This window comes from Rhea americana, unplaced genomic scaffold (genome assembly GCF_003343005.1).
Source record: "Rhea americana isolate MKP2758 unplaced genomic scaffold, rheAme1 scaffold_94, whole genome shotgun sequence".
Classification (NCBI taxonomy): Eukaryota; Metazoa; Chordata; class Aves; order Rheiformes; family Rheidae; genus Rhea; species Rhea americana.
The window spans coordinates 344421-367371 of record NW_028187133.1 but is presented as its reverse complement, the minus strand read 5'-3'; the positions used below and the strand labels follow the sequence as shown (position 1 = coordinate 367371).

The 22951-nt window shown below is 36.8% G+C and overlaps 1 protein-coding gene across 1 annotated transcript in view; it reads right to left on the bottom strand.

The window, feature by feature from the left end:
* EYS (EGF-like photoreceptor maintenance factor) overlaps window positions 1-22951 on the bottom strand; it is a gene marked incomplete at its 5' end in the record, with an annotated part of 393942 nt that overhangs the window by 41391 nt on the left and 329600 nt on the right. Inside the window, 2 exons of the mRNA XM_085324865.1 lie at window positions 1580-1762; window positions 12766-12938. Of these exons, the coding sequence (XP_085180991.1) occupies window positions 1580-1762; window positions 12766-12938 (356 nt within the window). The remainder of the gene's footprint in view (window positions 1-1579; window positions 1763-12765; window positions 12939-22951) is intronic.

Below are 22951 nucleotides of genomic sequence, written 5' to 3'. Positions count from 1 at the left end.
ATGACACATTGACCACRAGCCAGCAATGTACCTTTGTGGCCAAGAAGGCCAATAGTATCCTGCGGTGCATTGGGAAGAGTGTTGCCAGCAGGTGGAGGGAGGTGATCCTGCCCCTCTACTCAGCCCTGGKGAGGCCTCATCTCAAGTCCTGTGTCCAGTTCTGGGCTCCCCACTACAAGAGAGACATGGAGCTACTGSRGAGAGYCCAGCATAGGGCTACAAAGATGRTSAGAGGGCTGGAGCACCTGCCCTSTGAGGAACGGCTGCGAGAGCTGGGCCTCTTCAGCCTGGGGAAGAGAAGACTGAGGGGGGATCTTATCAGTCTGTACAAGTACCTGAAGGGAGGKTGTCAAGGGGACGGGGACAAACTCTTTTCCRTTGTCCCRTGTGACAGGACAAGAGGCAATGGGCAGAAACTGAAGCACAGGAAGTTCTGCTTGACCGTGAGGGGGAATTTCTTCCCTGTGAGAGTGACGGAGCCCTGGCACMGGTTGCCCAGAGAGGTTGTGGAGTCTCCTTCTCTGGAGACATTCAAACCTTACCTGGATGCAACCTTGTGCAGGGTGCTCTAGGTGACCCTGCTTGTTCAGGGGGGGTTGGATTAGATGATTTCCAGAGGTCTCTTCCATACTGATTCTATGATTCTACAACCCTGCAATGAATGATGTCAGACTGATGTAATCAAAATGGCACAAAGTGCTAAATAGGCTAGAGAGTGCTGCTTGMCAGACGGTAGTACTTTGCTCTCACAGAAAGAAGATAAACTAGTACAAGTGCAATTATAGCATAGTTCTTTTATTAGACTGTAAGCAAGGGCACAAAAGTCGGGATGGGGCTAGCTAAAACTGCAGGAAGTTTGGCTAATACTACCCGAGTTCTCTTGCAGTTTCTGTTACTGGTGGATCCAGTCATTTTTGTTTCTTGTAACTGAGTGGTATTATCTTGACTGTAAGTGCAGTTTAATTCTAATTCTAGAGGCATTTAATATTTTACATATATTACATAGAACCCAGTTTTGACTGCCATAGGACTGAATTTCAATGTTGAGATTCCTGTGGGCGATGCAAGTGCAGCTGTTGTGACAACCACAGCAGTTCTTGGCTGGTTTTATGGCAGGTCATTTTAGGACACAGGAAACGTCGGCAGGATTGGTGACACACTGGATGGAGRGATAGGTAGATTTCCCAGCAAAGTAAGTATCAGTGGAAGAGTATTTAGGACAGTACCTTTCAATATTAGGCACCAAATAAATGTAATCAATAATGAAATTATGTTTGCAACTGCAAAGATAATCTTAACCCTCTGGTTTCCATATATTTTGTTCAGAAATTTGCTACCTGCATCATCAGATTTACTGCTAATTTTAATCACTCTAAGATGTTATACTTCTCCTTTCCAACAATAATCATTAAGAGAATCTGCTTTTGCCTATGTTTACAGAGCAATAAAGAATTGAATAATTATTTTCCCTCCAATGAAGTTATATCATAAAAAGAATCCATAGAAACCTACACATATTTTGTGGGTTGTGAATATCTGAAATCTTCTAAGTATAGATAATGATAGCAATAAAACTTACCTTGGCCTTTCTGTCCAGTGAAAAATATCAAGTTATCTTGTAAAGCTGAGTGGTGGTTTACCAGCTGAAACTTCAGGCGGAATTCGTAGTAGAAGGTGATATTTGGGACTGTAGAATAAGCTAGGAATGAGGTATAACCAAAGGCATCCGTGCCACTGAAACTAGGCTGGCTAATATTAATAGCTGCAATGAAAATAAAGAAAGGAATTGTTAGGCCAAATGCTTTAACATATATATTTGTAAGTTCTTTTTAACTGTCCATTTGAGAGCTTGAATAGTAATCAATAATACTAATAGCTTAATATGTTGTAATATTTTACACACATGTAGATGTAGTTTGGCTTTCCTCTGGCTGTAACCACTTCTCAGCTCTTGCAAATAGGTTGCTTTTACAACAGGATTATTAGCAACTACTGCCATCTCCTGGTCTCTAGAATAGTATACATAAAAGTACTCAAAAATCAGACAAAAGAAAAGACACAAAGGAATTGGTCTGTTAGAAGAAATGGCATCTATTACATATGTATGAATGAGCTGGAGTACAGGGTTGTGCTGTAGAGATAAAGGAATAATAATTCTGCAGATGTGGAGAAATAATAAAAGGAAACCTCATGTAAAGACGAATTTGCTGTTCAGTGAATAAGACCTACATGAATTATATCATCAGCATTGTTTACTGTATCATTTGAACTGCTCAAATATTCAGAAACTAAATATGCATAAAATGCATAATTTAAAGTATGACAAATTATTTAACATTTTTTGTAATTATTCAGTCTCAATTTAATAAAAACTTCATTTATGTTGGGGATTGACCAAGCAAAGTGTTTAGGTTTCTAAAACAGCTTTTTCAGCTACATACTCCTGCTTCCCCTAAATTTGTGAAGGCTATAAGTGAAAACTTCATTCAAACAACTACCGCTTTTGTGACACAGAAGTTCATGCTGAGAGATACTGTGGGATTACAAAATGAAAAAATGCAAATTAAATCAAGTTTATACATGTATCTGTACTGGAAAACAGTTGCTAGTGCACTTCACAGCCCAAAGCCTGCCTGCTGGAGCAAAGGAGCCAGGCTGCTGTCAACCGCTGTAGTTAATTCTCAGAGCAGCGGTAACATAACCTTCACATTGAAAATATGGTATAGTGAAAACCAGGATACAGAGGAAGAACAGCTGAGTAAAGCTGAATCCTGCAAGGCTGAGTATGGGGCTAATTTAAGACTCTTGTATACTTACCTCCCATTGTACTGAGCACCAGATATGACTGGCTCAAGCTTCTGAGGAGGAAGGAAAACAGCACTGCAGCATGCACAGAACAGATAAGGCAATGCTAATGAAGAAAGGTAATCTTCCCCAGATAAACTCATATTTGCCAGAGTACCTTTAAGCATCTTGCCTTCGATACTTACAGACTGGGAAAAAGAATCAACTGCAATTTTGCAAACGATATCACCACCTCTAGTTTGTAGAATCTGTTTCTAAACTTGCAGTCTGGGAAATTTGCTATATTGCCCSTGACGTGGCCTACAAAAGGTGCACGTGCAGATGCTGACAAACCTTTTATAGCGAGGACTGGGAATCTGCAGCCAGACAGAGYGTACCAGCCCATTTATTAGAGTGTACCAGTGTTTCACTCATGGAGCACATTATGTCTTGTTCTGTGATCTCAAATGGCAGCCAGGAAATTTCCATATGAAATGGCTGTTTAGTCCTAATTAGAAGAAACTGGCAAACAGTTTGTTCTTCTGAACCTAGTCGGACTGAATGTAACCTCAAGTCTCAGACCTTTATGAGTCATGTGAATTGGAAGAGAAACACAACTCTCCCATTTTTAGATTTGATGTTGGCTGTAGTCCATTAGTATTCACTCAGAGTGCCTGGAAATGTCTGAGGTAGGTTCATATTCTGCATTTTCTGCCTCTCAGAAAGCTATGACAGGTGGCACCTCTAAAAGTATTTTATATATTTTTTATTTAATTTAACCCACAAATATTTAAATATATTAATATTTAAATGAGAACAWGATCTTAAAATGAAAGAGATCTTTTTGTATGTTTTCTTTTCCTGCATCCCTTTACCTGGCAAAGTTGAACTCTATCAGGTACCTCCAGAGAGCCTGGTAATTTGGTTCTCTGACAGAACCTATTACTGACCATTTTTTTAATGGTTTGCTGTCTTGAGGTCTCTAATTCCCAGCTGGATAAGTTGTATCTCAGTTCTATCACTTTTTTTTTCAAGGATGAAATATGCCATTGTCTCTGCTATTTCCTTGGAGTTTCTGACCAGGGAGCTATTCTCCTGTCAATCTATTTGCTCCTTTCAGTCCTCCCTAAAAAGATAGATTTGATCATTCACAAAGGCATGCCTGACAAAGCAATCTACAATCTGATTAATTTTACAAACCTTGCAGTTTTACCTATGCTTTACCAGAACTGAGTACAAGATGTGCACTTTACCATGAAAATCTCCACATGGGGAAACWTAATCATACCTATGCTCATTCACACAAAATTCTGGTATTTAATARTTGTTTGCAATATTGCAATAAAATATATTTTATCTAACACTATAATTTAATAAATGTAAGATATATTTTCATTTCACAGTATTATTTACCTACCTTTATTTTATTCTATATTAATTGACTATAGGAAATAGACATATCCAGGGCCTAAATCTCCTGCTTGTTAGAAGAAATCTGCAAATGTATGCCACGGGTAGGAGTCATCCGACCAAAGGAGGGTATCTGTCATGTAGATATCTACATAAGAGTTGACAAAACCTAGATTTCACTTCAACTCCGCGGAAAAAATAAGCACCTTTGGGGCATAGCTGCTTTCACCTAAAACACATATACAAGCCAGGTGAATAGTGTTCTCAACTGGTTGTTTGACCCTACTGGATGCCAAAGYAGCCTGGCTGGATTGTAGACATTATAGACAGCTAAAATTAGGTAGGATGAAGCCTATCTTCTCTATAACCTGCAGCTACTTCACTGTCTGCATATTCTTACTCTGTCTCTGATCTCCATTGCCATAAAAATTGAATGCTTTACCAATTCTGAAAACAATCTCTGTGAAGTAAACATTTTTTTTCTGGTTTTAAAGAATAGAAACCTTAGGGCACTCAGAAGCTAAATTATTTGCCCAAACTTACACACAAAGCCTGAAGTGGATTGCAGAACTGACCATAGATCTCTAAACTCCAGGCTGGAGCTCAGTAACTATACAAAAACTGAGATTTTCATTTTTTATCCATGGGTGTCTGAGCACAACAAAAACCTTTCAAAACATCTGACAAGAAGCATTTTTTTCATAAATAATTTCCACTTGTGACTCCTTGAGTGTTTCCTCTCAGCCCTTTATGGCCTTTTCTTCAAGTCCTACCCATGCTTTTTCTAACTGGGGCCATGAAGTACATTCAATACCACACCCAGCATATCTTATGAAAGGCATTATATATTGTGTTGGGTCATTTCACAGCTCTCTCCACAGTATTGAAGCATTGCTTCTTGTACTTAGTAAAAATTGGACACAATATCTAATTATTTTCCCTATTCTTAGCAGCTAGGTTTATAAATAGTGTTTATAAATAGTGGCAGTCTGTGGAGGGAAAGATATATATATACASAAATGTTAACTAATCCTGAGTCAAAGGCTTACATTTCTGGCTAATTCAATATATCTAGCTTGGCAGGTGATATTTATTCCATATTTCATCTGTTTCTGGACTGTAGCTTATAGATTTTATACCACATCTTTTAGCATTCTAAGCATTATTTATTAGCAGATCTGTATTCAAACATATCAAAAAGTTAAAGGTTATCAGTAAATGTATATCAAAATGAAAAATTCAGTTTTTGAGACGTTTTACATGCAAATGACCCTCATTAGTTTTATTTTAATATAGACTGCTTTGCCATACTTTTATATACTTTTAATTTAAAAACGCAAATCTTTCTTTTAATTTAAAATACCCTGATTGGTAAAATTAGGTCAAGCAAGACGACTCCAACTTTTACCTTCTAGTCTCTTTCTTCTCATTGTAAGGTAATGGAGCTAAGACTGAGTTGAAAACTATATAAACCTACAACCCTCTTCTCCTTGAAAAACAGTCCTTCAGAATGTTATTTGTACAATATTTAAAGCTGATGGAAAGCACAGGGTATAGCTGATCACATTGGGCTCTGCAGYTATTTTCTACTTCCTGCCTAGACACCATCCAACTCAGATTTCCACACTCTTCCTCTTTCAGTATATGATCTGGAAATGTAAAACAGACACAGAGAGGTGTCCCAATGTCTCTGCTTATGAACCATGTGAATTAACATTTTGAATTAACACTGTGCTGGAACAGCACACAGTTCTAGCAGAGCGCATAAAGCCTTTTATAAATTTTGTCCTTGTTATTACTTACCCTGTGTTTCTCTCAGTTTTGCTCCATTTATCATTGTCCTCTTCTGCATTCCCAGTACTAAATAGGTAATAAGGTATGAAATGTTCCATTGGCTCACAAACAAATAATGACAAATTATCCCATTATATTGGTAGACTAATATGAGGGGCTATTATTTCTCTATCATAATGTATATGCAACCAGAGGTGAGTATAAAAGTGGGCGGCAAAAAAGGCCTCCCTTTGGAGTATGGATTGAAAAAAAAAGAGGAGACAATAAGCTGACAAAGAAGAGAGAGAGCAATGGTTTCATTACCTTTGAATTTTCTGCTATGAGTTAAAATAAATGCTCCTTTTGGCATTCACTGTCAACACATCCTGGACCACAGCTTTACAACTTTTTGCAAAAAACAAGAGAGATGAAGGGAATAAAAAAGAGGCGAAGACTTCTGTCTATAGAATTGCAATCAGATAGACACTTCTTCGTATTATAGTTGACTAACCATGAACATTTATCAGCTCAGTGCTTTGGTCCAGGATGAGCAGCCATATACACTACRGGATGAGTATTAATCATTTTTCCTAAAAAACAGCTCACATATTTTCAAAGGCAGTATTGAAAAGGAAATGGAAATTAGTGCCAAGCATTGTATTTTCCAGTCTTATAAGCTGTACAAAAGTTTCCGGAAAAGTGTCCTTGGTCATCATGAAATTCTGCAGCCACTGCTTGTCTTACTGGTTTGCAGTATAGCTCTTAAACCAATAAACCAAAACTTGCTTTTGAACACAGAAATAGTGAGGAACAGGTTGCAAATTCCTTTTCCTAGTTGCGTTTAGACATTTTTTTTCTTAAATTATCTAGTCTATTCCTGTTACTCAATTTTAAATACCAATATGCATGCAGACCTCTGGCGCAAGGTTCTGGTAGGAACCTCTCTGTGCATTGAACTACACTACGAGGTATTAGATGAGGGACTGCTGGCAGATGGGTTGAGGGAGTAGGTTCTCTGATACAATTCCSCTGTCCTTTGTGCTCTGGAAAGGAGCAGTAGGATAGTGGAGACCCCAGGACCAACTGTGGAAATTAGACAGAATCTCTACTGCACAGATAAWTAATATACATAGCATAACTTGGGGAAAAAAGCAAAGATGAGAGAGATGAGTTGGCATTTAGTTTCCAAGTTCTGTGGATGTARAAGTTCTGTGCACGTAAAAGCTGTTCTCTTTCACAGGCAATTCCCCATCAGAAGCTCTGGGAAGTGCCATAAGGAAAAAGTAAGGGACACTTGGGCTGCCACGGTATGCACTACTAGCTGACAGTTCAAGGGTTCCAGAAAGACATCTCAGTACTGATCTAACTCTTTCCATTCCCTCCTCGCCAGAAGGCTATGGGAAGCCTTCACTGAAAGAAAGAAAATATTTTTTGTTTGTTTGTGGGGTTACAAACACTGCAGGTGACTATTCTAGGTTAATCTCTTCTAACACTAGCCATGAATCTTAAAACCTTAAAAATGTTATTAGCACAAAATTGTTTAATTTCTGCCCCCAGTAAATACTTAGGTATTCCTTTCATTTGTCTTGTAGCATCAGTACTTATGGAGTCCATGGGCCCTATTAACTTACTTTATTTGTGTAATATTAACTTTATTTCTGTAATCATGAGGACTAGTAACTTTCCCTTCTACATTGAAACTAAGATTCAATATAATAAAAGTGACTCCACTGCTCAWACATGGAAATATTAAACGGAGTAAGTGGCAATACAAAAGTGACATGAAGTGTGTGTGTGTGCACATGTGTGTGTTTCTGCATGTGAATACGTATATGTGTCTGTTTTATGTAAGTTTTATGACTGTTCTCACATTGGAGGAAAGGGCAGGCAGAAGCTGAGATATTAATGCCTGGTTAAAAGTGAATGATTCTGAAAATAAATTACCATCTGAATAGGAATAATAGCAACTGCTGATTAGCGTTTCCCAAATTTTCTTATCACTGGCCAGAAGCTTTGTGATTATGCAGTTTTCTACCTAAAGAAATTGCACTTGGGCATCTACTCTCACCCACCTGCTCCACTGAGTCTAGAGACCCAAACAGCTCTGAAGATGACATTGTATGACAAACATTGCTGCACAGAAACAATTTGCTTGCCAAATACTTTTCATTCCACAGAGTCTGGAGCAAGTGACTACTCCCACTTGAGCACTTTGAAATGAATTTAATACATAGGAGACTACATCCTACAGAAAATATACTGAACCCTTTAGATTGGTAAAAAAGACCATAAAATGTTGCTCAGAAATGTGTCTCAGTAAAAGTGTTTACAAACTGTTGTGAATGCACAGTGTGGATGGCACTATTTGGTGCATTYATCAAATAGAAGGTCACACCTAGCAATCTATTTTATATTGTCATATATGCACCTTCACATAGTAAAGCTAAAATAAAGACTGAAGCTGAATCCAAGACATTGCAATTATACAGTTACTCATTTTAACAATACATGTTCCTTTTCCAATCCTTCCCTTTCTTTCAACTTTACCTTAGTGCTTGCTTACGTACAGCTTGCTCCCGACTCCAGGCTTCATAAAATGCTACTTATTATGACCCACAGCTTCCCAAGAGGGCCCAATTTCTAGTGTCATATGCAATAAAAAACGAGTTTGGCCCTCCAGGTGTTCACATCATTCCTGGGGAATGAACCATGTGTGACTCAGTTCAGCATTTATGGGGTCATCAGAGCTCAGCAGTAGAAAGATGCCCTTATATTTACTCTTGCTTTATAATTTATATTTCATGTAACTCCCTTAAGCTTAGATACTTCAAACATACTGGCCTTATATTTTATGGAGCATATCAGTTTCCTTTGCCAAAAAGGAAATGCTGCTCATTCGTACCTAGATGAGACTGTTAAAAAAAGAAAGCGAAAAAAGGTTTGTTACAGAGATGGTAGCAATTGAGCAGCTCTTTTTTTCTGAGGTACCAGAACAGTGTCTGGAACTCTGTTTACTTTGATGAGCTGTAACAATAGGGTTTTTTAGTAGTTTAAGCTCATTAAAATATTTTACATTTATTTCATGTGATTAGTGATTTTGCCACATTTATATTAAAACAATTATAATGAAAATTCCCCACCATTTTGAAGGAGTTAAAGTATACTGATTTAGATATATCTTTAATTGATTGAGCTMAAGCTTTCTCTTTGGATGGGCAGAAACATCAAAAATTTTCACTTAGCTCRTATGAAATGATAACAGACAATTCTAGTTCTCGTCTGTTTCCACAGTGAGTGGATACAGCTTCCTGACAAACTTTGAAGGGACAAAAATCAAATATATAGCAAGTATTTTAAAGAGCATCCTACAGAAAAAAAAAGTTCATAGCACTGTTGGATAATGTATATTCATTCAGTCTGAAATGGTTTTTGTATGCCCTTTYACTCACTGGTGTGAACCCAAATACTGGAGGAGAGGGATGCAGGCACTTTCATTTACAATCCACAAGAAACAGAAGCAACTTTTTTTCTAATTTAAATATGAAAGGAARTTTATCAGTGTAGGGCTTGGATCATGGCTGCTTTTATGCAATACTCCTGAAAGGTGAGAGCTTAATAACCGGACTCAATTTAAATAATCTAGATCCCTTTACATACAATGAAAAAAAAGTCACTTCTAGGACTGAGTCCAGCTGCCTGTGTAGACATAATCTCCATTCCAAATGGTTACACAGTGATGACATATATTGCTAAAAAATATGTGTTTCCTCTTTTATTAAGTGGCCAAATCCTTGTTTCAAGCAAATCCCCAGCTTTGAAAGTCATGTGGACATTTAATTCCTCAAATTAATAGGAACCAAATGCTCCTGAAACTGGTGATGGAGACTAGAGCAAGCAGAGGTGGAATCTGTGAGCTACTTGCTCACACAAGTCCTTCACTGAAGTACAGTCATTCTAATGACATTAAGTAACTGGTACAAGCAAAATATCCTTTGAACTGTGCAACTCAAAGCATTTAACAACCTGCTGGGTATATTTATATTAAGAAGCTTGAAAGGAGCATAGTGATTTACAGCAGCTGCAGTTCAGAGTTCATGTCTTCCCTTATTATCATACCTCCCACCCATTGATCCATTATGCTTTAGCTATGTAGCTTCATGAGAGAGATTTCTGTATTTAATGGTCTACTTGCAGTGATAGTAAAATTGTCATCTAGGGATATAAACAAGGAAAGWTTTGTAACAAAAAGTAACGCATTTTATTATATTTGGAAAAATGGACATGCTTTTAGGAAGCTTTTCTCGATGTCTGAAGCAGAAGCATAAAATAATTAAGATTAACTCAGAGCAATTGTTACCAGCCAGCAATATGCCCCATCTGTTTCAGATCTGAAGAAAAGTTCTTGACAGCATCACGAGCTTGTCTGATTTTTTTCCACACTATGTAGGTTAGTCTAATAGAAGTTACTATCTGCCCTTAAAGTTTTGCCTCATTTGTCACTTGTAATATTTACAGTAGCCCTGTAGTTTCTGACTTTTAGAATGGTTTGCATGCCATATCAAATGGTGCATTTGTAATTTACCATGCCAAATGTTTTTAACACTTTACAGTGATAATAGTTTTATTATCACTTTTTCTTACATGTATGTAGAGTCTGATGCTGTTCTCACTGTGAGATCAAACTCATAACTGATGCCACTTAGAGCTCTGAATTTGATAAGCTGTTTTCCTTTAGGAGAAACAAGTCTTTCTTCTTCAGTAYTGTTTTCAAACACAAACTAGGATACTACTTGCATATGTTAAAATGGAGATTTGCTAAAACTAATGGCTTGTCTTAAATTTTATGGATCATTTCTTTTTAATATGTATATTATCTAGGCCACTCATTTTGTTGCAGTCCACAGTAAAATTTGGCTTTTGTTTCTGGTGTAATTTCTGTTGTTCTACTATTATAATTAGGCAATCTATCATTATTTCCAAATGCCTTGCTAAATGTACTGGTTCAGTGCTGCTTGAGCTATCTTGAATTTACATCCAGAATTTACAACATTAAAGCTCTTTTTCTTCCCTCTTTTTTTGTTGTTTCTGTGAAAAAATGACCTTTTATAACTCATTGTAATTTTAAATGCAATGKTCATCTTAACAGGATCTCTATCTGTGCTCACTTTATTTACTCTTAAGAAATAGTTCACTAAAATATTTTTTCATATTCTGATAATTCTCTAAGTTCTGGGCTTATTGACCCTGGAAGATTTATGCTCTGTCCTACTAAACTGATGTTTTCCCCCCTGTTTTTCTTGCTTATAGTGAAGATCCAGATAGAGTTTCCACTTTTCACTTAAAAAATTTCATTCTTTCTATGCTTTCAAGCCTTCAGGTTTGTCATTTAATCAAACCCACTAACTTTAGTATTTTCTTTCAATTTAGACTAGAAACAGTTAACTAAAAGCTGCAGAAGATCTTCACTGAATGACTACAGGGGACAAAAAAAAGAGATGTTATTTAATACATGTGAATTGAGTCAGATGGCAGGAACTGTCCTAGCCTTATATGAATAATAGACTCTGATCTGGCTATCAGCATTTAAAGAAAAAAGTTTTAGGAATTTTAATAGACCGCTTTATGACAACATGAATGTGCTCTCTTAAACATTTCTCTTMAAAAGAAACAGAATGTAAGGAATGATTAAGAAAATAACACGGAATAAAACAGCAAAAAACTTCAAAACAACACTGTATAAAAACAGTGGCATTATCACATACTGAATTCTGCGGTCAGCTTTGGACCTCATCTTAAGAAGGATACAGTAGACTGAAAACAGGGAAAAGCAACCTGGATAAATAAAGATACAGCATGGCTGGTGTGCCAAAAATGATTAAATAAACTTAATCTCTTAAAAAAATGACTTTGGGAAGAAAATAAAGAGGATCTATAAAACCAGGAGAGGCATGGAGAAGATGAACAGGGAACAACTCTAAAATATCCCTTCTAAGACAAAAGCTTGAGCCATTAATGTTATTTAGCGGCTGGTATGGGTAAGCAAAGAAAAAGAAGTACTTCTGCACATCCTATATACTTAAGCTGTGGAGCTCTTTACCACGGGGTGCTGTRCATCATAAATGTTTACATGTTCTCAAAGACAATTTGGAGAGATTCATGGAAGAAAAATGCCCATCAAGAGCTAACTGAAACCTAGCCACCAACCCCAGCACACAAAATCCCGGTGCCTCAGACACTGCTGGCTGTTGAGAGAGAATACCAAGGAACTCAGAGTTCATCACTGGTTGCTCCACTGAGTGTTAGGGGAAAAATACCTTGGATATTCACATAGGAATTTCTGACCTAGAACAGATCAATGCCTGAGAAATCAAAGTTCTTTATTTGACAATATTAGTCAAAAAGTCCTATTTGCTTCGCTTTATTAATTTCCTTTCAACCTGCTTGCTGAATGATAGCAAAGTACTTGACAAATTTTAATTTGTTTCTCTTTTTTTGACCTGATCAATTAATCAAATTTTAGCATCTGGTGGAGTGTTGTTGATACGCTCCCTTTGYTTACGAAATATTTGAAGTCATATTTCCCTAAATTCAGACAAACCTCTGGCTGACACTGTTATAAGATAATATACAGGGGAGGTGCTCAGCTCAGATATTCCTGAATTTTGGGCAGGAATGTGTTTGTAGCTGGGGAGGTGGCCACTTACCATGTTTTGACTTCGAAGCATTCAGCTTGTGTCTCAGAACAACTTCTATGAATGACAAAAGCTATGAGTAATTCATGAAGAACGTGATCCTTACCGTCTGCGCAGAGCATTCCAGATCTTCCATAYGGACAAAGGCAAACAGCATCTTGCTTGGACTTTGGAAAGCAGGTAGCACCATTTCCACATGGGTTTTCATCACAAGCCATGAACTGGCAGAGTTTTCCGGAATAGAGTTTAGGGCATTCACAAAACCAATTTTCTGCATCACTGACAGATTTAAATTAAAAACAAAAAATATGTATAAACATCATAGCACACTTTAAAAAAGGAAAAAGGATGGGTCTTATTTCACAGAAAATCAATAATATTTGACTTGTGGTTGTAAAATATTTGTTTCTAGTTTATTTATTTATTTTATTTAAAATTTATTTTTGCTTGTCTACTTGGCATTAGAAATGCCAGAATGCTTTATGGGTGACTTGTGTTGACAGGTTCTATTTTGTGTAATTTCATATTTTATTTTGTCTTCTCTTTCATCTTAAAATCTGTAACTTTTCTAATRTGTTTCATCTGTTATTTGTGCTGCTGCTTTCATAATATACTCAAAATAATTGCTAAAGAAAAATAGCTTTTCTATTATGCCTGAAAATGAAAATGAGGAGAGAAGAGAAAATACAGTTACTGGTTTACTTTGCAAGTAGAAACATCATTTGTACATTAATGTACTACATATAAAGCTCTTGACATATAGATACAGCTTTTGACAGCACAGGATGATGTAAAGGAAAACTGAAATATGAATACTTACAGTAATGATTAAACTAAAATTGAACCAGAATAAACAGWTGATATCTTTACTTTCATATATCCTATGTTCTCAGTTATGAAAAAAGGTATTATAATAGACAAGGGAAAATCATAAACTGTAGTCAGTCTGGCGGGGTGAGAAAAACACATGTTTAGACGTGTGGCTACTTTTTTTGCAAGAATTCTTTTTTTTTTAGTGTGCAAAGATACCCCTGTGGCAGACATGTCATGAAACCTAGAAGGGAAAAGCATTCCAAGCCATCAGTTTGACTGTAGGCTTTATTTGCTTTTCCCCTTGTTTTATGAGCTGCATAGGTCAGTTTATGTGATTACTACACATACTCAGTATCGAACAAAAATGTGTCTGTCTAATACTTGAGAAGGTCACATGTGCCCGTGGGTCTGAACAGAGAAGGCATGATGTGAGCTATGTCAAACCACAGCCATTATGTTTTTCCTGATAATAGCATAATCATTAGGAAGTTTAGAGATAAAATGTCAAGTAAATGTGATTTCTAAAAATGTGTCTGCTRCTTATAATATCCAGACAATCAGGTTAGAGCAAATAATCTAGAGCTGAGAGAACTCCTGCATTTATTAAAAGAAGAAAATAAGTAATTCCTCTGACAGTCTTTGTGCATAACAGTCAATCAGTTTATTTCCAAACTGACCACCTACAGTTCTGGGGGAGTGCAAATCTCAGCTGGAAAGTCTACCAGCATGAATCTCATGAATAATGCCTCCAGACACCTTTGCAAAAGAAAATTGCTATCAGCTGCAAAAATAAATTTCTATGTGTAGCCTATTCTATTTATAGGTCTGCTGCAGACACTGGTAGAAGAATGTAAATGAGAAACTGAATTGCTTTAGTTTGTGTAGCATTGAAGAGCCTGCTTTCAACTGGTTTAATATCAGTATTATGTAGTTCAGCTAATTAAAAAAACCAACAAGAGGCTCAGTTCTTCCTGGACGTTTGTAACTGACAGTGACATTCTTCTTAAAACGAGGTATCGAATGTATTTCTGTCTGTTTGTATAGAAGAAGGATCATTGCTGCTGACTGCCAAAATACACAGACCTTAGCCCTCATCTTAAAAAAACCCAAATTTCATCAACTATTCTATTGAACTATACATCAAAATTAGAATTTCTTTTTATAGTCTTATTTTTAGCATTTAGTAGATGATTAAGAATAACAAATCTCATAAATATAGTGAAGGATTTATTCTTATCAAAATGAGCAATATCCTAACATTTCACTACTGATGTTAAGTCATAATAACATCCTAATGACAAAGATGAGGAATYCCCAGTGAGGTAAAGAAAATAACAGATTTAAAAAGTTATCCAAAATAATATGGAGCTTGACAATATAAYAGCTAGCCATACAGCAAAAATATCACAGGCAATTCACAAGAATTAGTATCCTGAAATGTGATGTCTCAAATGACTTACTGCTGTCCTTTCTCAAAGCAATCTTTCACAGTACCTGGTTAAGAAAAGGACAAGGTCTCCCACATTCCACTGAATTAATCTTGTTTGGAGAAAAATAAACAAATGCTCTAAAGACTGAGGACTTCTCTYCTCCCAAGTGGGATTCACAATTTCATGTTATCCTGCTATTCTTTGTATAAGTATGAAGCAAATGAAAATGGTCAGCAAATCAAAATGGTAATTTCTTTTGCCTGCACTGTACAGCTGTGAATGGCTCCAAGGCAAAGATATTGGATAATTATATCTAGGAGCTGAAGAAAGTGAATAGTTCTTGATAGAAACAACAAGGAAAATATCAGAATTTTGAGGTTGCAAAATTGGAAACAAATTTAGAATGTATTGCTGAAACATATTTCATGTCTATATTAATGTTTTAGTTCAGAGCAGGAGTGTGCTTTTGAAGAAGATCTCAAGTTGTCCCCGTTGTAATGCTTTGGTTCACAACGTGGAACGRTTTCAGAATTCAGGAACTAAATTTCCTTCAGACGAACCTCAACCAGAAGATTCTCTCCAGGATCACATCTCGGGTACTCCAGCTGCTAATGGGCATTCAGTCTGTGGGGCTGAACAGATCAAGTCTGAATTAAAGCTCCCTGAATCAAGACTGAGATGGATGTTGGGTCTCAGCACCAGCTAATTTGCCCTGGAAATCTACTCCTATTATCTGCTAATGTAGATGAAGCTTTACAAGTCATAAAAAGAAAATCAGGCAGCCACGGTGTATATAATATCAAACAAGGTTCCAAATTTTTACTAGTATAGTGACAAACTCCTCATGTAGACAGAGAAAAAAATCTAGCTATCCAGAATCATATGGAGGAGGAATGTAATAAACAGTGAGAGAAAATGGAAGAAAAGACAGAAATCCCATAAAGAAGGGATGGACGAGGCAAGAACAAAACTCCCAGGCACCATAACATCACATCAGTAACCTTTTGGCACATGAAGAAATAGGCTTAGGATAGATAAACTGTCCTCCCATCTTCTTATAACACTTCTGTAGATTGGTAAGGGACACACTTTTCATTACCATTTCCCATTTTAAAATATTCCTTTGATCTTTGGATTAGAACTCAGCTTGGAAAGAAAAATCATCAATAAGTGCTTACACGGTATGGCATGATACTGATAATTCAGTAGTAGGAATTTTCTCCTTTGAATTAAATCTGATCTGAAGAAATCAAAGTTTTGTGTAAGATGGGTGACACCCTTAGTACGGCAACACATCCCTTAGTCTTTTTTTAAATGCTGCAATATGCAGAGAGGCCTGGATAATAACATGCTAATAATCCAGTCACAGCTGTGTTTAATTTCATTTTTTGACTAATAGTTCCCTTTTTTATAATAAAGATTATAACTCCTCTGTACCTCATATCACAGACATCATTTGTACAGTAGCTAGTGATACATCAGTGCGGTTCTCCAAGGCATAGCAGTTTTCTAAATGCCCRCACTTTTTCTGTCTATAAAGTAGGAATATTATTATTTACAGACCCTTCAATTATTCTGTGATCTGCACTGAAAGCATTTAACATGTCATTTGTGTAGTTGTGTGCGAGAGGGCTTCAGTGAAATTATGTGCACTAAACACTTTAACCTTGCTTTCTAGCACTAACAGTGCTATATTGAATGAGAATTTCAAAAGCTACTTGTAGTGGGTTCAATATTTAACACAGCAAGATCTTTCAGTGTCATGTCTATATTGTCTGTGACAGAGACACTGGAAGGAACAGCCTTCAGCTTCAGCTTCAGCTTCAGCTAATAAATGCTGAATGTAATTCAATTTATTTTTAAACTATTATTATTTATTGCTAGTGCAATTTTGTTTTAAAACACTGGAAACTTAAAAGAACATCATATTTTATCAGTTTAAACTTTAATATGAATTACACTTCATGCAAAGAATGGTTAAATCTCTTCCTAGAAAATACTATCATACTGTAAAAGTGATTCAGATCTTCTTTTGAAAACCTCATGCAATGGCCAAGTCCATAGAAACTCACTATAGCCAGAAGAATAATCTTATCTGATCAATAGCCTTAAAAATATCAAAGGACTGTATATGAAAGAGGTATTTCTTCCTTGTGCACAGCAGGTGATTTTCTAGTATATATCTGTCAATCTTTCCTTGTATTATACAGCTCCAAAAAATCAATTCAGCTTTCCTGCTGTTTTAGTACTTTCATCCAGGTTTCCTTAATTATAGTATCTTCTCTAGATCTGAGTGCTTTTGTTAGCTTTACTGTTTTGAATCCTTTTCTTTTTCTTTCTTTCTTTCTTTTTTTTTTCTTTTTTTTTTTTTTTTTTTTTCCCTATTAGGAATTATTATTCTGAAAGCTCTGCTGATTCACTTTAAATTTTCTTTCCTTTCACTGGAAGCAGTTTTTTTTTTTTTTTTTTTCCTATTAGGAATTATTATTCTGAAAGCTCTGCTGATTCACTTTAAATTTTCTTTCCTTTCACTGGAAGCAGTTTCTAAACTGCTTCTCTTTATACAAACAACCACTGACAGGCTCTCTTTTAACCAAGCTTAAATCACTTGTGAACTAAATTGGTTTTGAAAACTACTAGGGAAAATATTTCCAAATTGGTTGGGTGCACTCATAAAAAAAGCTTTTGTTCTAGGCTTTGTTTGAGGTCAACTTACATTTACAGTCAAGCTGATTATAGCATGGATTAAATAGTGTCTGATTCTAGTACAGAACTTGCATTTTAACTATACCTCTGAATGCTTTGAYGCAGGTTAAAATTATTTGAGTGCAAAAGTTTTAATCCTACTTCAAAACAAGTGAGAAAAGCTCCAACATCTTGATACAAGGAAGAGACTCTTGTGTACAAAATGATTCATCTCAAAGAGAAAACAAATTYACAGGATCCACTTAAGAAATTTAATTAAACAGATGCTTAATCATAGAATCATAGAATCWGTAAGGTTGGAAGGGACCTCTGGAGAGCATCTAGTCCAACCTCCACACTCAGCAGGGTCACCTACAGCATGTTAGACAGGGYTGCATCCAGGTGGGCCTTGAAGATCTCCAGAGAAGGAGACTCCACAACCTCTCTGGGCAACTTGGGCCAGTGCTCCGTCACTCTCACAGGGAAGAAATTCCCCCTCATGCTCAGGGGGAACTTCGTGTGCTTCAATTTCTGCCCATTGCCTCTTGTCCTGTCACATGGGACAACTGAAAAGAGTTTGTCCTCATCCCCTTGACACCCTCCCTTCAGGTACTTGTACCCATTGATAAGATCCCCCCTCAGTCTTCTCTTCCCCAGGCTGAAGAGGCCCAGCTCTCGCAGCTGTTCCTCATAGGGCAGGTGCTCCAGCCCTCTCATCATCTTCATAGCCCTACGCTGGACTCTCTCCAGTAGCTCCATGTCTCTCTTGTAGTGGGGAGCCCAGAACTGGACACAGGACTCAAAATGAGGCCTCAGCAGGGCTGAGTAGAGGGGCAGGATCACCTCCCTCCACCTGCTGGCAACGCTCTTCCTAATGCAGCCCAGGACACCGTTGGCTTTCTTGGCCACAAAGGCACRTTGCTGGCTCGTGGTCAACTTGTCATCCACCAGCACTCCCAGGTCTTTCTCCATAGAGCTGCTTTCCAGAAGGTCAGCCCCCAGCTTGTCCTGGTGCCTAGGGTTATTTTTCGCTAGGTGCAGGACCCTGCACTTGCCCTTGTTGAACCTCAGGAGGTTCCTCTCTGCCCAGCTCTCCAGCCTGTCCAGGTCTCTCTGAATGGCAGCACAGCCCTCAGGTGTATCAACCACTCCTCACAGCTTGGTATCATCTGCAAACTTGCTGAGSAGGCACTCTGTCCCCTCATCCAGGTCATTGATGAAAAAATCCGTTCCAATCAGACAACAATAAACACCTCTTTAATCTTAGCATTCCTAATTATATGWATATGAGCGTCTCTGAATAAGTGTGCTCTCTTGAAACGGTACCTAAGCCTTGGAACATTCACCAAAGTTGTGTTTGAGTTAGTTACAGCTTGGGAAGGGCAGCATTTCAYTTATGGAAATSATGAAGAAGGAAGAGCTCYTGTTTACTAGGCGAATTGCTGTTTCAAAGCTTCAAAGATGGCAATATTGTCAGGAATTTAGGATTTTTAAAATTTATTTTAAGATGTATTCAAATTTCTAGCACTGTGATATCCAACTTTTCAGGACGATGAAGCCTCTTATGCAATCTTGTATAAAGCCTCTTTAAAACCATTTTTCTGCTCAGATAGGGACTATGCAGGCAACTTCCCAGCATAAGAAGAACACATATCTATTAACAAATCAGATGTATAAAAAAGTCCTATCATGTAATCTGACAATTATGATCAATTCCTGTCATACAAGACAATATGAAATTGTGATATGCAGCAAACTTGGACACATAATCATGRGGGGACAATGGGTCCCTCATGAAAAAATGCAGCAAACAACAGATGGTCAAACAATTTATGACACCAGCAATCCTCTTCCTGACCACATCTAGGAAAATGTGTAATGAACTGTCAGGCTGAGTCCAGTGCAGGGGTTGTAATTAGGCAGCCAAGCTGTAAGCCTTCCTCTTTCCTCGATCTCCTCAACCTTTTTAGTTAAATCTAACTTTTCTCTTTCCTGTCCTTGAGTTGTATGTGAAAAGTGGTAAATAGATATTTTCATCTGCTAAACGTTATTTATGAAAATGAATTGAAAAATAAAAAAAAATACTTCAAAGGCTATGGTTTGATAATAAAAAAGTAGCACTTCTTTGAACATTGCCAGGAAAACACATAAATATTTTCAACAGCACAAGGTCTCAAACTCTGACTGAAAGCCTGCGCAGCCTAATTCCTCTTTGTCCTTTGGAAAGCTCTCTCATAAGTCTTCTATGACAGCAAGTTTGCAGCCTTTCCCAGCAGTCACTAAAGTCCTAAACAGCATCTCAATATATCTACTACTTGCAGCAAGACTCATGAGCTCTGTACCCTGCTTGCATTGTTTCCATTTAAGATGCATTGCATACTCATATACACTTCTTCTGGAATTTTAAAACTAACTTTTAGCACAAAAACACTCATCACTGCAATTTTAGATGTATTTTCAGGTTTTAGAACTGCATAATTCAGTCATCTCAAAAACATCAGTGTCTCTTCACAGCAAATGTAGTTTACTACACTTGAGGGCTACTGACCATGAGGAGTATAATCACAAAAATGAAGAACAACACATTGAATAGTTCATCAAATAACACTGTTTACTTTAAATTCACAACATAATAATCTTGAACTATAATCAGTATAATCTAAATCCAGAAGCAGTTTACTGTAAAACCAGAAAATTTATTTATACCTAAAGATGATCATTTCCTCTCTTTCTCATTTTTTCTCTAACAATTGTTTTCTGTCTCTAAAACAGACATATTTTATTTATGCATTGTTTTAAACTTTCATAGATGCAAACTCCAGCCATCCCATTCTTACACAACTTACAGAAACAGGTTTTCATATTAATCTCTTCCCTGCAGTCACTAGTTCTTCTACCTATTTGGAGCTCTAAGAGTCAGCGCTCAGCATTTCCTTCTCTGTTTTACACTCATCATGTTTTCTGCTTTCAAAATATTCTGAATTATACAGCACTTATCTGTCTTTCTCTTAGGCCTGGTCTGTATGCAATGGTGGATGTCAGGAGTCCCTGGGAACTTGGATTTTAAACTACCAGTGCATTGCCTTCCTCACAGCAATTTGCTCTGTTCATACAATTACTTCCCAATACCTTCCAAAAATCCCAATAGCCTAACTTTTTTTTCTAATCCTAGGTACAGTCTTGTATCTTCTAGTTTCAGTTTAGTATCTGAACTTTCTGTTTCTAACTTAAAAAAGTTGAGATAATTTTACCATATGAGTATGTTATGGTATAAAATTTATAGAAKCCATATGAGATTTAATGTTTATACAGCACTTAAAACGTAAAGCACCCTAAGCTATGAATAAAAACAGCAATTACATGAGGCACCACRAAAAGCTACATCATAGACAACAACATCATAGATAAGAGAGACAAAGTAAACCATAGCTGTTTTAACTAATGCTGTTTTGTAACATTCACTTTGGACACTTCCTTTGCTTAATAATCCTACAGATAACATGAAATAATAAATTCTGAATGAATTTTATGAAGGAAAATCTAAATAATGACTTTCTGAAAGGGTCCATCTTCCCATATCACGACTGCACTCTATTTTTTAGCTGGTACAGAGCAAATCATTTTTTTTTTTAATGTAAAAAGATTGACTATAGAACACACTTTTGTATCARTATTTTAATATTAATGACAAAATCACATCTCTCCACCTTGCCTATTCATAGCCTGTGTGCGATCTCTCATTTTTCAGTTGTCTTCCTTCATCTATATTCTCTATCCATGCACCTGAAAGCTTTCAGCTGACATATAGACAGAGATAATACTCCTCTCTGCAAATCATTCCTCAAAGCAGTAAGCACTCTTGGATAGATATTCTCTGTGTTTGTACAGTAGAATATAACCCCATATTCCTTYTCCATATGCATCACAGTAAATATGATTAAACAACAATGAAATCTAATATATATTAAACAATGTATTTTTCTTGTTCCATGTTATGGTGGAATTATTACTGTATATATTATATATTGTATATTATATTATATTGCATATACTGAATATACTTATATATTACTGTATAAGAAATGTGCCATCAATCTAATCAACGAAGACTGCAGTACAGGACACCGTCTGGAAGGTTRCATATTCTTCAAAAGATAGAATTAAGCAGTAACTTGAGATACAACTAAASGCCACTTGCCTGTACAAAAGACTTTTTCAAGATCTGGATCAAATGAAGTTAATGGCTAAATATATGCATCATAGAATGCTGCATCAGAATCCCAGACTGAGTTCATTTTTACTAACACATGAATTTAAACCTATTTAGAAGCTTGAGGTGATTATGTGAATGACACCAACAATGCCACTTGCCATATTTTTCATGAACTTACTGTTTACAAAAGTTGTTAGATTAACCATTCTCTGATCAGAACAAACCAGATAAAGTAATTTTCCTTATCAATGACCAGATGAATTTCTCTGCCCCAGAAGGTAATTCGGCTCTCTACGCCTTTCCAATYTTTGTCTTCTTTGACTGACAAGAGCTTTAACTCTGAAATAGGTAACTTCTAGAGAAGTGAAATAAGATCACTGATATGTTCGCATACACCTTGTACAACCCTCAGTTAGTACTGCCTGCCTACCTCTCCAGCTGATAAGCAGAGAAGGTACCGACATTCCATCATCAGTCATATGAGACTTACAACCCAGAAGTAACTAAATAGATACACTGTATTTGGAGAGCACTGATTTTCAGAAATCATCTCATATATATYGGGAAATAAAGCCTAGGGTTAACTCTTATCTCACTTAAATCCAGCAATGGTGTTTCATCATGTACCTAATTATGCTGTTAGTGCAGAATGTGTGCAACTACAGAAGTAATCCGTAGACCTGTGCCCAGACAAGGCAAAAGAAATATCTAAGCATCCTAGATCTTTGCAGTTCTCAGAACAAGAATAGTAAAACTTCCTTCATCAGGCTTTGTACGTTTATGTTGAATGTAGTATAAAGAATTCCCACCCCAACAGAATACCAGATTTTTGACTTCCAGAACAGAATGTCTCACAAAGCTTCTAGATGTGCAGCCTCTGTTGCATTCTACCTACATCTGTGAGATTCATTTACTTCTCACTTGTCCTGTAGATTTCTTCCTCTGCTACCAAAAACAAGAGGAGAAGGTCACAGCACTATCTCCTTGTGCAGCCTTTCTTTAGGTGCCACCAGCCCTCAGAGGCAAWGACGGCAGCACAGGACTTCTCTTTATATAGTAACTGAACTGTACAAGCTTAAGGAAAATTTCTTAGATTTCCTCCACTCATTTTATGAACTCTCAAAAGCACCAGGAAGACTGTGTCTCTATCT